General features: G+C 44.4%; 1 protein-coding gene across 2 annotated transcripts in view; it reads left to right on the top strand.

Moving 5' to 3' along the window:
- hsdl2 (hydroxysteroid dehydrogenase like 2) overlaps positions 1-14,584 on the top strand; it is a 108,451-nt gene that overhangs the window by 10,534 nt on the left and 83,333 nt on the right. For both annotated transcript variants that reach the window (XM_067983591.1, XM_067983592.1), the window contains exon 2: positions 2,739-2,902. In XM_067983591.1, the coding sequence (XP_067839692.1) occupies positions 2,739-2,902 (164 nt within the window). The remainder of the gene's footprint in view (positions 1-2,738; positions 2,903-14,584) is intronic.

The raw sequence follows: 14,584 nt of genomic DNA on the forward strand, positions 1-14,584 counted from the left end.
AAGAAAGATGTGCAATTATATAGCGCCGCCAATATCTGCACAGCAAGGTCCCACAAACAGCAATGAGATTATGACCAGATAATCTGTTTTAGTGATGTTGGTTGAGGGATAAATATTGGCCAGGACACCGGGGAGAACTCCCCTGCTCTTTTACATCAGACTGGGCCTTGGTTTAAATGTCTCATCCGAAAGACATTGCAGCACTCCCTCAATACTGCACTGGAGTGTTAGCCTAGGTTTTGTCAAATCCTGGAGTGGAACTTGAACCCACAAGCTCAGACTCCGAGGCGAGAGTGCTACCACAGAGCCACAGTTGACTTCGTGCTTGCATACTAAATTTAAATGTGCCAAACTTGCCACGGAGAGCCATTTTTTACACTTTACATGACATGGTGACCTTGTGTTATATTTTTTAACATGACATTGTTGCCGGAGAATAGCCAATATTGTAATACCACAAATTGCCAAAGTAATTGCGCATGGGCTGTTTCCAGGGATTTTAATGTTTTGAGATTAAAAATTCTATTGTTGTCATTGTTCTGATCATTATCATCACTTTTCAATGCACATTGAAATGCACACAATACACTGCTGCTCCCCTGTTAGACATTCTCTGTACCAGAGGATGAAGGGCAACTATCCTCCCAAATCAACAGGCCACAGACAACCTTGAGAGGGAGAGGTGAAAGTACAAACCATTTCTTAAACTTACCACTGTTATAAAATTCTCATCCTTGCTTTCAAATCCCTCCATGGCCTCACCCCTCCCTATCACCGTAACCTCCTCCAGCCCTACAACCCTCCGAGATCTCTGCACTCCTCCAATTCTGTCCTCTTGCGCATCCCCGATTTCCTTTGCTCCACCATTGGCAGCCGTGCCTTCAGCTGCCTGGGCCCTAAGCTCTGGAAGTCCGTCTTCCTCTCTCTCCTCCTTTACGACCCTCCTTTAAGACGCTCCTTAAAACCTACCTCTGTGACCAGTCACCTGTCCTAACATCTCCTTTTGTGGCTCAGTGTCAAATTTTGTCTTGATAACGCTCCTGTGAAGCCCCTTGAGATGTTGTAGTACGTTAAAGGTGCTACATGAATGCAAATAGTTGTTTAGATATCTCTGGCCACTGCATTATTATAAAGAAAAGGCAAGAAAATAAGATGTTTTTGAACTTAAAAAAAATAATCTCTCCCAATCTCCAAAGAATGTAGACCCATTGTGCCTGGTCTGTTAGTGCGTGCAGTACCTGCAATCCAGCTTGGCTCAGTGACTGAATCTTTCAATGTAATTGAACAATGTTGCTTTTGAGGCTTTATGTTTAACTTTTGAAAAAGTTTAGGTTTTTTCCCCTTCCTTGGTTTGGAGGTTAAAATGTTCAAACTTCAGATACACTGCACCCCCTTATCAAGCTGTGACTCCCAACTCCTAATAATGTGCCTGACATTGAACTGGTTTGTAATGAGCTCGTTTCTGCAGCTGCAAAGCACTTTGCCAAATTCTGTGAATGCCACAGAGATATGACTGGCTTGTATCACAAACATATAAATTGTAATGTTTTTAGTGGGAGCTCCATTTGTAATTCATTCCCTTGTCCAATTTATAAAAGAAAATCCCATTCTCGCCTGAAAAGTTGGGTCGGGTAGCTGCCCTCTGTGATAGAGGATACCCAACAGGGAAAATGTGTATCAAAAATGCATTGCTGACTGATAACTAACATTACTATAATGATAGAATTGGATGCAGAGCAAATAAAGAGCAGCAAGGCAATCCAGAAGGATTTAAATCTTTTGGGAAATGGGCAAGGGAAAAAACGTGCAATTCAATGCAGAGAAATAATTTGTTGCTGTATCAGGGAGTATGGGGTGAGCTTTCACAAGGGTTCTCCCTTGCGGTGTGCCTGTGCGGTCTTAGCGGCAATCACAATATTAGCACCATCCTTGGCTGCCTTCAAGGCGACAGACAAGCGTCTGTCGTAACTTCAGTGCGGAAACTCCGGGTAAACAACCACACCGAAATTAGGACAGACGTTCTGAAGAATTCCACAGAAACTCACCCCTGTGCTGATCAGGGAGTTAGTTAACTCAGTGCTTGGTAGCTATAAAAGAAAATGCACTATGATATTTAAAGTTGTCAAGAAAGATGAAGGAAACTGAGCTTATTCTCTTTAGGAAAGGGAAGACTTTGAAGTTTTAAAAAATAATGAAGGGAATTGATCCAAACATTGTTTTCAGAGACTGATGGTTCAAATATTAGGGAATGTAATGTAGAAGTATATTGGGAATTCAGACAGAACTATTTCACACAAAGGATGACAGACATGAAATAAATTGCCAGGAAAAGACCAATGAAGCAAACGACATAAATGGGTTCAAAGGGCAACTAAATGTGTTTCTGAAAGAGAGAATGGCGGGGAAGATGGTGTTTGAGGTTAATTAAAAAGACCTTCTGGGCCCAATGGCACATATCCCCCTGAGCTCGCTAAGTTCCCAAGTTCATTTCTGAGGCTGTGCCAAATTAACTGATCTCAGCCGGGAGGGCAGTAGAGGGTGTTGTAAATGCTCTCATCACCTCATGGCTCATGTATGAAACATGGACACCTGGGGCAAGACACAGGAGGGTGCGCTGTGCTCATCGAACTGTACAGTCGCAAGGAGGAGGTGGTTTTCAAAAAAAAGTATGCAATTTTTTTTTTAGTTTCATTCCAAAATGTGAACATTGCAAGTTCTAATGGGTTTCTCCCCGCTAGGAAACTAGCAGGACGTACTCTCTTCATTACAGGCGCCAGTCGTGGCATTGGCAAAGCGATCGCCTTGAAGGCAGCCAAGGATGGTGCTAATATTGTGATTGCCGCTAAGACCGCACAGGCACACCCCAAGTTACCGGGCACGATCTACACTGCAGCAGAGGAGAGTAAGTATACGGTGACTGACCGTTAATTTGTCAGCTGGTTGGTTGATGTGTGCCCAGTATCATTTCAGGTTGGGAGTATGTTGGTGCTGAGGTTAAATGACCTAGCACCCAGTAACATGTAGGGATGGACTCATGTTTGAGCAGCACGCTACTCAGTTCTAGATTGTAGCTGTGCTGAATGGAGGCTAATTCATATTCCAGTAGAGGGGGAGGGTCATGCTTGAGGGTCTCCAGAGTATCTTAAGTGGCCAACAAGAGGCAGCATAGGAGCACACCAATTGCTTGTGCTCTCAATTGCAGGACAATTAAGGCAGCAAGTTGAAGCAGGGAGTGGAACATCCCCAAAATATGTCCATTAAAAAGGTTTTAAAAATAAACGTTCAGGTCAGATTTGCTTTGTAAGAATTGTAGGGCATTCAGCAACAACAACTTGCATTTATATAGCGCCTTTAATCTAGTAAAATGCCCCACGGCGCTTCACAGGAGTGATTATCAAACAAAATTTGACACTGATCCGCAAAAGGAGATATTAGGACAGGTGACCAAAAGCTTGGTCAAAGATGTAGGTTTTAAGGAGCGCCTTAAAGGAAGAGAGAGGGTTAGAGAGGCGGAGAAGTTTAAGGAGGAAATTCCAGAGCTTCAGGCCTAGGCAGCTGAAGGCACGACCTCCAATGGTGGAGCGAAGAAAATCGAGGATGTGCGAGAGGCCAGAGTTGGAGGAACGCAGAGATCTCGGAGGGTTGTTGGGCTGGAGGAGGTTATGGAGATAGAGAGGGGCGAGGCCACGGAAGAATTTGAAAACAAGGATGAGAATTTTAAAATCGAAGTGTTGCCTGAACTCGGGGTGGGTTGGGGGCAATAAATCGTTCATTTAAAATGAAACGTGTACACCAATAACTACTTACACATTAAAGTACTTGACTTGTTCATTTTTAATAATAATTGGATGAAAATGTCACTCTGTTTCGTTGTATGCAAATTATGGTTGTCTTCAATTTTGAAACCTGCCCCACCTGGATAAATACTTAACTTCTAAATCCTTACCCTGGACCAACAATTTATTTTGTTTCCACTGCCTCGAACAGATCATATATGGTACCTGCGTGGCAGATTGCTACGTTTTGTAACGCTGTTTGTGTGAAAAGTGGAAACCAAACCTGTCAGAAAACCAGTTCTCACTCTCCTTCCCCTTTGCCAGCTTGAAGTGGCCCTGAAGCAGTTGATGCAACCTCTGCATTGCACCCTCTTTGACAACCACCTGTGCAATTTAGCTGGCGCTCCCCTCTATCCAAATCGGACCACGAGTGTCCTTTTAGCAGCTAAATTTCTCGACCTATTAGATATTAACGTGGAACTGCTGGCCAGTCCTAGCATACCATTTCTGTACTTAAGTGTTTTTTTCCCCTCTCAGTGGAGTACAGTTCCATGGATTTCCTCTGACCCCTCGCCTAAGGGGCCCTTATTCTATGTGAACCTTGTCAGCAGGCTATATGACCACGGGGCCCTCATCAGTTGAGCTTCAGCTTGTCCTTATTTGAGATTCATAGAACCACATCTCCAACATGGGTCACTGGATACTGATCAGGAGCTCTCTGGCTGACTTTCCCTTCCATAACCCAGGCTATTTGTAATACTCTTAACACTCTTATCTGAGATCAGCTCTTTCAGCACGAGCCAGGGTTAAACCTGGGATCTTCCTGCTCTGTATGGTTCAATACTCCCAGGAGAAACTTGATGTACTATCAGAGAACAAACCTTTTCTATGGTAACACTTTCTTTGATTTGATGGTTTTTAAAAAAAATAATCATTGGATTTAAGCTCTGAAAACATCTTCAGGATTTTCTCCAGGGCACAATCCCTTTCATTGTGCGACATAAAGGTGGTTACCTCCAGTATATCTGGGCACTGTCCTAAAATTAGCATTCAAGTCACAGATGAGCTGCAGTAGGGTGTTCTTTCTGTTCACATTTCATTGCTGGTCATTGTTTTGTTCTGTCATAGCCAGAGAATCTCCTGCAATGGTTTCTCTTCCCACTCCCGCACTGTTACCTCTGGAGTCCCCCAAGGATCTATCCTTGGCCCCCTCCTATTCCTTATCTACATGCTGCCCCTTGGCAACATCATCCAAAAACACAACGTGAGGTTCCACAGGTAGGCTGACGACACCCAGCTCTACCTCCCCACCGCCTCTCTCGACACCTCCACTGCCTCTGATTTGTCATTCAGCTTGTCTGACATGCAGTCTTGGATGAGCAGAAATTTCCTCCAGTTATCTATTGGGAAGACTGAAGCTATTGTCTTTGGTCCCCGCCACAAACTCCATTCCCTAGCCACCGACTCCATCTCTCTCCCTGGCCACTGAGGCTGAACCAGACCATAGGTGCCCTATTTGAACCTGAGCTGAGCTTCTGACCCTGTATCCTCTCTCTCACCAAGGTCACCTATTTCCACCTCCGTAACATTGCCCGCCTCAGCTCATCTGCTGCTGAAACCCTCATCCATGCCTTTGTTACCTCTAGACTCGACTACTCCAACGCTCTCCCACCTTGCATTCTCCGTAAACTTGAGCTCATCCAAAACTCTGCTGCCCGTATCCTAACTTGCACCATGTCCCGTTTACCCATCAGCCCTGTGCTCGCTGACCTACATTGGCTTTTGGACCGGCAACACCTCGATTTTAAAATTTTCATCCTTGTTTTCAAATCTCCCCATGGCCTCGCCCCTCCCTCCCTATCTCCGTAACCTCCTCCAGCCCTACAATCCTCCGAGATCTCTGCGCTCCTCCAATTCTGGCCCCTTGCGCATTCCCAATTTTAATTGCTCCACCATTGGAGGCCATGCCTTCAGCTGCAGAGGCCCTAAGTGCTGGAATTCCCTCCCCAAACCTCTCTGCCTCTCTCCTTTTAAGAAGCTCCTTAAAACCTACCTCTTTGACCAGGCTATTGGCCACCAGTCCTAATATCTCCTTATGTAGCTCGGTGTCAAATTTTGTTAATGCTGCTGTGAAGTGCCTTGGGATGTTAAAGGCGCTATATAAATGCAAGTTCTTGTTGTCATAGCTGCTGTAATTTTTTTTTGAGGGGCTGTTTGGGAAGTTGTTCTGTGTATAACAATAACCAAGCTCCACGCTGGTAAGACCAATACCAGTGGTCTCGGTTGGATGTGATTAGTGCTCCTGACTTTTTCCTGTTGACTTCTTTGAAGGATTGGTTTGGTGTTTTAGTGTGGTGGACTGGATTGTATATTCTTCGCAGGAACTTTCTTCACAGTAAAGTCTCCACATTGGCAAAGGAATGTTAAACTGTAGCTGTCTATATTTAGCTCAATAACTACCAGACAGCTTCTGGCCTGTGTTTATTTCTCCTAAGGTATGTGTTTTTATGTTGGATGCTTGATTCATCAAAACTGCAAGTTGATTTATCCTAATGCACGAATTTACACATCACATTGTGACGTCTTTTGAAGGCTATTTCTGCAGCAGGTTCAGTGCTCCATAGCATCTGTATTTGGGTCAATATTTAGATTAAATATGTATATTTTTTTCCTTTCCTTCCTGAGTTGCTTTCCTTCTATGTGCAGTACCCTTGGTTGGCTGCTCAGGGCAGTCCAGCTCTTAAACCTCTTCATGGGTGGGGTAGGTACTGTTTCTTCCATTGAACAGCCAGGAGGCATTATCGAGTGGATGGACCCCCATATAATGCCAATGATGATTTAGGTGGGTGGTCAGACTTGCTTCACCGCCTCCTACGGCTTTATGCTGCTCCCAGGTGTGATTCCTGGGCTGATCTCAACTTGGGTGAGAGTTGGGGCACGACAGATACCCTCAGTGCTCCTGCGTTGGGAGGGGGAATCATCCTTGGTTTCTTTGAAAGATTGAGGTGTCAGCCATGACTCCAGTGGGTAGCACTCTCGCCTCTGAGTCAGAAAGTTGTGTATTGAAACCCCACTCCGGAGACTTGAGCACAAAATCCAAGCTGACACTCCCAGTCCAGTACTGAGAGAGTGCTGCACTGTCGGAGGTGCCATCTTTTGGATGAGACGTTAAACCTCTCAGGTGGACGTAAAAGATCCCATGGCTCTATTTTGAAGAAGAGCAGGGGCGTTCTCCCCGGAGTGCAGGCCAATAATTATCCCTCAACCAACATCACTAAAACAGATTATCTGGTTGTTATCACATTGCTGTTTGTGGGATCTTGCTGTGCACAGATTGGCTGCCAAGTTTCCTACATTACAACAGTGACTACACTTCAAAAGTGTTTAATTGGCTGTAAATTGGGACGTCCTGAGGTTGTGAAAGGCGCTATATAAATGCAAGGCTTGCTTGCTTTCATTCCTGATGGTTATATGGCAATCCCTGTGGGAAAGTGCTCGTCAGGATTTGATGCCACCGTTTGGGTGGCAACGGAACTGTACCCCAGCATGAGTCAGTATTTGGGTATTTGAATAAGTTACTTCTCCAGATATAAAACTCGCTGTAAGTGTAGAAATTTGTAGGGATTGTTGCGGGATGTCACACTGTGCCAAATCGCCTATCCCGGGCCTACCCACAAAGAACTGGGCAGACGCCCATGCAAAACTCATTTCATGTAAAAGAGCTGTTGCAACCAGCAGCCTGAGGAGACTTCCATTCGATCTGTCTCAGTGGGAGGGAAGAAAAGCAAAATGAGCTCCTTATTCTGATTCCATATTCAATTAATTGGCCACCTGCAGCCTCGAACAGTTATTCACCTGGTTACAGAAACCAAGTAGATTGGTTCTGGAGCTTGTTCGTAATAATAAGTAAGGTCGAGTTTTCAGTTTACATTTTTATTTTTAAAATAGAATCACACGGAACAGAAGGAGGCCATTCAGCCCATCGTGACTGTGCGGGCTCTTTGAAAGAGCTGTCGAATTAGTCCCACTCCCCTGCTCTTTCCCCATAGCCCCGCAAATTATCAAGTATTTATCCAATTCCCTGTTGCAAGTTACTATTGAATCTGTTTCCACCACCCTTTCAGGCAGTGCGTTCCAGGTCATTACAACTCGCTGAGTTTAAAAAAAAATCTCCACATCTCCCCTCTGGTTCTTTTGCCAATTAGCTTAATTCTGCATCCTCTGGTTACCGACCCTGCTGCCAGTGGAAACAGTTTCAAATCCCATCGGCAGTATCCACCTTGGATTTTGTCCTTTTAAAAATAGAACAGAAAGAAACGAGATTGCATACACGTCGTTTTCAGTCTGTTCTCCCCCAGCTTCCTCTTTCACCCCCTCCCCTCCTCCCCACATAATACGGATTGTGTTGCAGAAGTTTCCAGGGCAATGCTATGGCTACCCTGGATGGCATTTGCAGAATCCATTCAGTCAAGACATCTGTCCTGAGAGCGAATGTATATAGATTGGAGGAAGATGCTGTGGATAGAGACTGATTCCAAGCAGGTTGATCCAAAACTAATTAGTGACCTTCTCTGTCAGGGTCATGGAAGGATTGGCTGAGCTGGCATTGATTGATCAGTCTTTTAGAAGCACCAAATTAAATACAGCAGCAGAATCTGATTTCCTCAAACAGTACAATTACATAAACCAGCTGGTTGCTTCTGTAATGTGTGTATATATATATATATATATATATATATATATATATATTTTAATTTTGGTTATACAGAGCTGTGCTTATTCTTAGCCTTCATGTCATAATTTTAGTTGCCACAGCGAATGGAATGTTGGCTGTGGAAGTCCCTTGAAGCCTCGAGTCCAAGGTGGCCAGTTTCCCTGACACGCTTATCAAGTAGAACATAAGAAATAGGAGCAGGAGCAGGGCACATGGCCCCTCGAGCCTGCTCCGCCATTCAGTAAGATCATAGCCGATCTTTGACTTCAACTCCACTTACCCACCCAATCCCCATATCACTTGATTCCCCTAGAGTCCAGAAATCTGTCTATCTCAGCCTTGAATTACTGGTGAAAGTACATGTCCAGTATTTTTCATTGAGCAAAATGACTTGCAAAAGAAATCGAAGAATGGGAAAAGACTAAAGGAGGACAGAAGGAATGTATGTGGTCTTCAGTCAGTGAGTTAGCTTTTGGGATTTCTCAGTAAATGTACCACATGGTTTGTTTGGCTCAATACCAGACCAGAACGATCCAAGGTTCCAGTTCTCATCTGAGTTGAATTATGTAATATTAACCTTAAGAAATGGGCAGAAGAGTGACCACAGTTTGGTCCTCAGCTTCTCTAGGGGGAGGAGGGCAAAAATCAGCCAGGCTTCAGTGTCCTGTGCTGGAAAGTGAGTATTTTTGCAGATTGAGTGAGGGAAGGTCAAGCTTGACCACTGTACCCAGCACCCCCCCCTCCCAAACCCACTTGAACGTGCTATCACTCACTATGCCGGCTTACATATATGGACTGGTTCCTTGGGTGAGGTTCTGGAGGGTTACTGGCACTCGTCTATGTGGGGCATGGTTCTACGAGGCTTGTATTCCCTTGAACATGGACGATTAAGGGGTGATCTAATTGAGGTGTTTAAGATGACCAAACAAATTGAGAGAAACTATTTCCTCAGGTGGGCGAGTCCAGAACAAGGGGGGGCGTAACTTGAAAATTAGAGCTGGGTGGTTCAGGGGTGATGTCAGGAAGCACTTCTTCACACAAAGGACAGTGGAAGTCTGGAACACTCGCCCACAAAAGTTGTTGAGGCTGTGGGTCAATTGAAAATTTCAAAACTGAGATTGAAGGATTTTTGTTTGGTAAGAGTTACGGAACCAAGTCAGGTAACCAGCATGAAGATACAGATTAGCCATGGCTCGAGAGGCTGAATGGTCCACCATTGTTCATGTGTTCCTATGACTTACTACCTCTCCAGCCAAGAGCAGGAGAAAATCGGGGTGGTGGGTGGGGGGAAGCATCTGTGTATAATTTGCATTCCCAGCTTTGAAGAACTTAAAAACCTGTTTGGAATTGTGATCTGCACACTGCAAACTAGGTCAGCACAGGAATTGTATCCCGCCTTGTCTTGGACCAGAAGTGGTTTGGTCAGGCGATCACGATGCACTCTTCAGTTGCTGATGATAAGACAAGTCAAAATAGGTACATGGGGCGCTTGAGTACCATAGCATGTGTCTGGTTCGGCAATGCTGTGTTTTCACATTCTGATGTGCCATTTCCAAGTTTTAATTTCTATGTATTTCTAGACTGCACAGTGATGGGAGGTGAAAGTCCCTTTTGATTATTTCTGGTGGAGAGCCCGAATCTCACCTGGATAATGAGTGGAGGGGAGATAGTTTTCTTGGAAGCAGGAATGAAGAATTTGTGGCCACCTACCATAGAATCTTACAGCACAGAATGAGGCCATTCGGCCCATTGTGCCTGTGCTGGCTGTTTGAAAGAGCTGTCCAATTAGTCCCACTCCCTCCAGCTCTTTCCCCCCTAACCCGACACATGTTTCCTTTTCAAGTATTTATCCACTCCCTCTTGAAAGTTACTATTAAACCTGCTTCCACCACCCTTTCAGGCAGTGCATTCCAGATCATCACAACTCGCTGAATAAATAATTTTCTCCTCATCTCCCTGCTGGTTCTTTTGCCAATTATCTTTAATCTGTGTTTCTCCCCATCTACTTGATCAAAACCCTTCATAATTTTGTCCATCTGTATTAATTCTCCCCTTAACCTTCTCTGCTCAAAGGAGAACAAGCCCAGCTTCTCCAATCTCTCCATGTAACTGAAGTCCCTCACCCCTGGTACCATTCTAGTAAGTCTCCTCTGCGCCCTCTCCAAGGCCTTGACATCCTTCTTAAAGGATGGTGCCCAGAATTGGATACAACACCAAATGCTATTGTCAAATCCCTTTCTCTTTTTTGTTTTTCACTTCGCCCTGGTATGGGCAGTTTGGAGCACAGCACTGAGGTCTGTGAACAAGCCATTTGTCCACTCGCTTGGCTGAATTATACCAATGGGATGATGGGACATTGAATGGAAAAAAAATGTTTGCATGTTATTGCAGTTAGTTATTGAGAGTGGTGCATCATAACTTTTATGTAAAATTGTACCTCTCACTAGCACACAGTGAAATAAAACCCAATGATTTGATAACGAAAGCCTGTCACCTGTCACTGTCCCACACATCCACTACTGGCAAAATAAAACTTGAACCCTGAGTAAGCATGAACTGTGCCTGTGTCTAATAAGGGTCCAAGTTTTTTTGTCTTTGTGGCCCCCTTGGGTATATGCCATTCAGCCTTGCAAGCCATATAGAGAAATGAACGTTCGCCTTAATTCGCGTATATCTCAACCCCTGGAGAAGCATCCAGCCTCTGCTTTGTACTTTCCCTCATAACGCAGCCGAGATTCGTATATCAACGTGGTGGAGCATGGAGCCGTGTCCAAGGACATCGAGGCCTAGGAGAGGGTGCAGAGGAGATTTACTGGAATGATAACCGGGATGAAGGACATCAGTTACGTGAAGAGACTAGAGAAGCTGGGATTGTTCTCCTCGGAGTAGTGAAGGTTAAGGGGGATTAAGAGTAAATAAGGAGAAACTGTTTCTCGTGGCAGGAGGGTCGGCAACCAGAGGACACAGATTTATAGTAACTGGCAAAAGAACCAGAGGGGAGATGAGATTTTTTTTTAATGCAGCGAGTTATGATCTGGAATATACTGCCTGAAAGGGTGGTGGAAGCAGATTCAGTAATAACTTTCTAAAGGAAATTGCCTATATATACTCAGAGGAAAAATTTGCAGGGCTATGGGGAAAGAGCAGCGGAGTGGGCTAATTGGATAGCTCTTTCAAAGAGCTGGCACAGGCACGATGGGCTGAGTGGCCTCCTTCTGTGCTGTATGATTCTATATCGCAGCACTCTAGCGCTGTGCATTGGTGTGCCAACAGATAGTCTGGTGGTTTATAACTAGATATTTTTGACGCTTGTGGTAATAATCCTGTGGTGCAGCATGGTAGACAGTAGTTTCTGCACTAACTTCGTTCTTTTCATGGTTGTAGAAAATATGAAGAGACTTCTTCCATCGGCAGCATTTTTCTGATAGTCATCTGTTTCAGAAATGTTACTTAGTTTTCCAACTAAAGCGGTTACATTAAAAATGAACTGCAGAATCTTGGTTTATGATTGACCTTTCTCCAGTAAAGCTCTGGTGTTGCAATTTGTGGTGATTATATAAGTTTTTTTTAAAACCGTAATGCACACAGGCTGCAGAGGTGATTGAATGGTACAGCATGCTCTAAACCATTTGTGCCCCATTGTTTTTCACAAGACAATTTACTAATTCCAGCTCGGGATGGGTTAACATTATCCAGTCTTGGGCACATCCTGATCCCAAGTCATAGTGCAGCAATACAAGAGGCCCGGGAGCAGGCCAGTCTCCTTGTGTCTTGGGGTGCAGTGGTATGCGGCTTGGGAGGGGTAACTGAAGATGGAGAGTTGGCCTTTAAATGTTTGGGTGCCACCAATTGTTCTGTGGGTAAATGCACTGTGATGTGGTACTTAGCCATACAGACCAGGAAGGTTTAATCCCTCGTCTACCCTAATCTTGGCCAATGCAATTGTGTGGGCACTAAAATTAGCCTCAGTGTCATCCAATGAAGGGGAAAGTTGCCGAGGATTCCCACCTTTGGACATCTTCTGTTTTTTTTTTCTCTCCCTCCCCCCAACCACCCCAAGCCACCACTTAGCGTCTCGGATTATAAATGAAGGATAGCCACTTGGGTGAGGATCTGGAGGACTGCAGAAACTTGCAGAACTGTTATCCCAGCATGAGTCGAGATCCTTGCTAGAAGGAAGGGAGTATATTGCGGGTGGAGGTTGAGAGGAGAGAGTTCGGAGTGCAGAACTACAATTGTGTGGATGTCTTTGTGCAAAGGTTTGGGGGTTTAACAATAATTTCTATTATCAGCTTTATTGCAACCACAAAAAGATTTGGGTGAAAGGTTCATTAATTTTGGTGCAGATTCGAGGATAAAGGAATGCCGTCTATTGCAGTGTTTCACACATGATTGCAAATTCCTCTCTCAAAGTGGTTCTGCTAAACTAGTTCGCTGTGTGACCTTGGCATTCTGATCCTGTTACTGTCGACTATATTGTGCAAAGGAGGTTAGTCAGCAGCTGTGTGATCTCTAGGTGAAGGACTGTTTATGCATTTGGTTGGAGGGGTAATGGGGAAGTTGGGGGAATGTGCATTTTACTAACTTTCCTGCACACTCGTATTGGGGAGGGAGGGTGAGGCGGGAAGAAATGAGGTGAGAAGTTAAAGTAGAATCAAAGAATGGTTACAGCACAAAAGGAGGCCATTCGGCTCATCGAGCCCTTCCCGGCTCTTTGTAGAGCAATCCAGTTAGCCCCATTCCCCTGCTCTTTCCCCGTAGCCCTGCAAATTTTTCCCCTTCAAGTATTTATCCAATTCCTTTTTGAAAGCCACGATTGAATCTGCTTCCACCACATTCCAGATCATAACGACTCGCAGTGGAAAGAAGATTTTTCCTTGGTTCTGTTACCAATCACCTTAAATCCGTGTTCTCTGGTACTCGCCCCTTTTGCCAATGGAATAGCAAAGAATGTTTCACCAGATCGCATCGAAACATTTATTACAACACTGGTTTGAATGGATTTGGATTAAAGATGCACAGGAATGGCATCTAAATAAACAAGAACTCATCCTGACCAGTATTGGTTGTAAAATATGTGTAATCTAGTATTTCTGCTCGATCTCATTCATTAATATTTGAAATTAAGAATTTAAAAATAGGATTATACCCAGTGATGTTTATTTTCTGCCAAATTTCCCCTCTTTTTTTCCTGCTGTTCCTCTCTTGAAGGTCTTCATTTTTGCAGGGACATGATCCCATGGATGCTGGGTACCTTGCTCAAGGGTACGAGATCAGATATTGGGTCTTGACCGGCAAGTCAAGTCAAGTGTTGGGGGGCATCAAACGAAGTCAACTCCCAGCTCCGGCCACCTCTGAAGCAGATTCAGTCCCATTGCAAAGTCAACAAATCACTCTCCACAAGGGAATGCTGACTTTTGCATTGCCTGAGAAAGATCCAGGAACAGTGGGGGAGTCTAAAACCAGGGGTCATAAATATAAGATAGTCACTAATAAACCCAATGAGGAATTGAGAAGAAACTTCTTTATCCAGAGAGTGTTAGAATGTGAAACTTGCCACCACAAGGAGTAGTTGAGGCGAATTGCACAGATGCATTGAAGGGGAAGCTAGATAAACACATGAGGGAGAAAGGAATAGAAGGTTATGCTGATAGGGTGAGAGGAGGCTCGTGTGGAATATGAACAACAGCATGGACCTGTTGGGCCGAATGGCCTGTTTCCGTGCTGTAAATTCTATCCTTACGTGATGTATGTTACATACACCTTTAAATACGGTGTCCCTAAGCCTTGGTTCTTGCTCACCAATTCTTGCTGGACGAGAGTAAATGGGGTCTAAGGAGAGAGTATGCACTCCATACCGGGCAAATAGAAGCTCTACCCATCCGGATATCCCAGGAGCTTTAGTTTGCAGCTTCTTACACAAATGGGTTTCTGCACCCATCAGACACCTGGTTGATGGGGGTAGGGGTAGAATTATACTTAGTACTGATAATGTAGCACAACAAAAAAAAAACTGACATTGACATCTGCATATTAAGCAGCCTAGGATTTTCATCAATCCTTTATTGTCACCCTTTCATCTGCACCAGAGTGT

Source organism: Heptranchias perlo, chromosome 4 (genome assembly GCF_035084215.1).
Source record: "Heptranchias perlo isolate sHepPer1 chromosome 4, sHepPer1.hap1, whole genome shotgun sequence".
NCBI classification, from domain to species: domain Eukaryota; kingdom Metazoa; phylum Chordata; class Chondrichthyes; order Hexanchiformes; family Hexanchidae; genus Heptranchias; species Heptranchias perlo.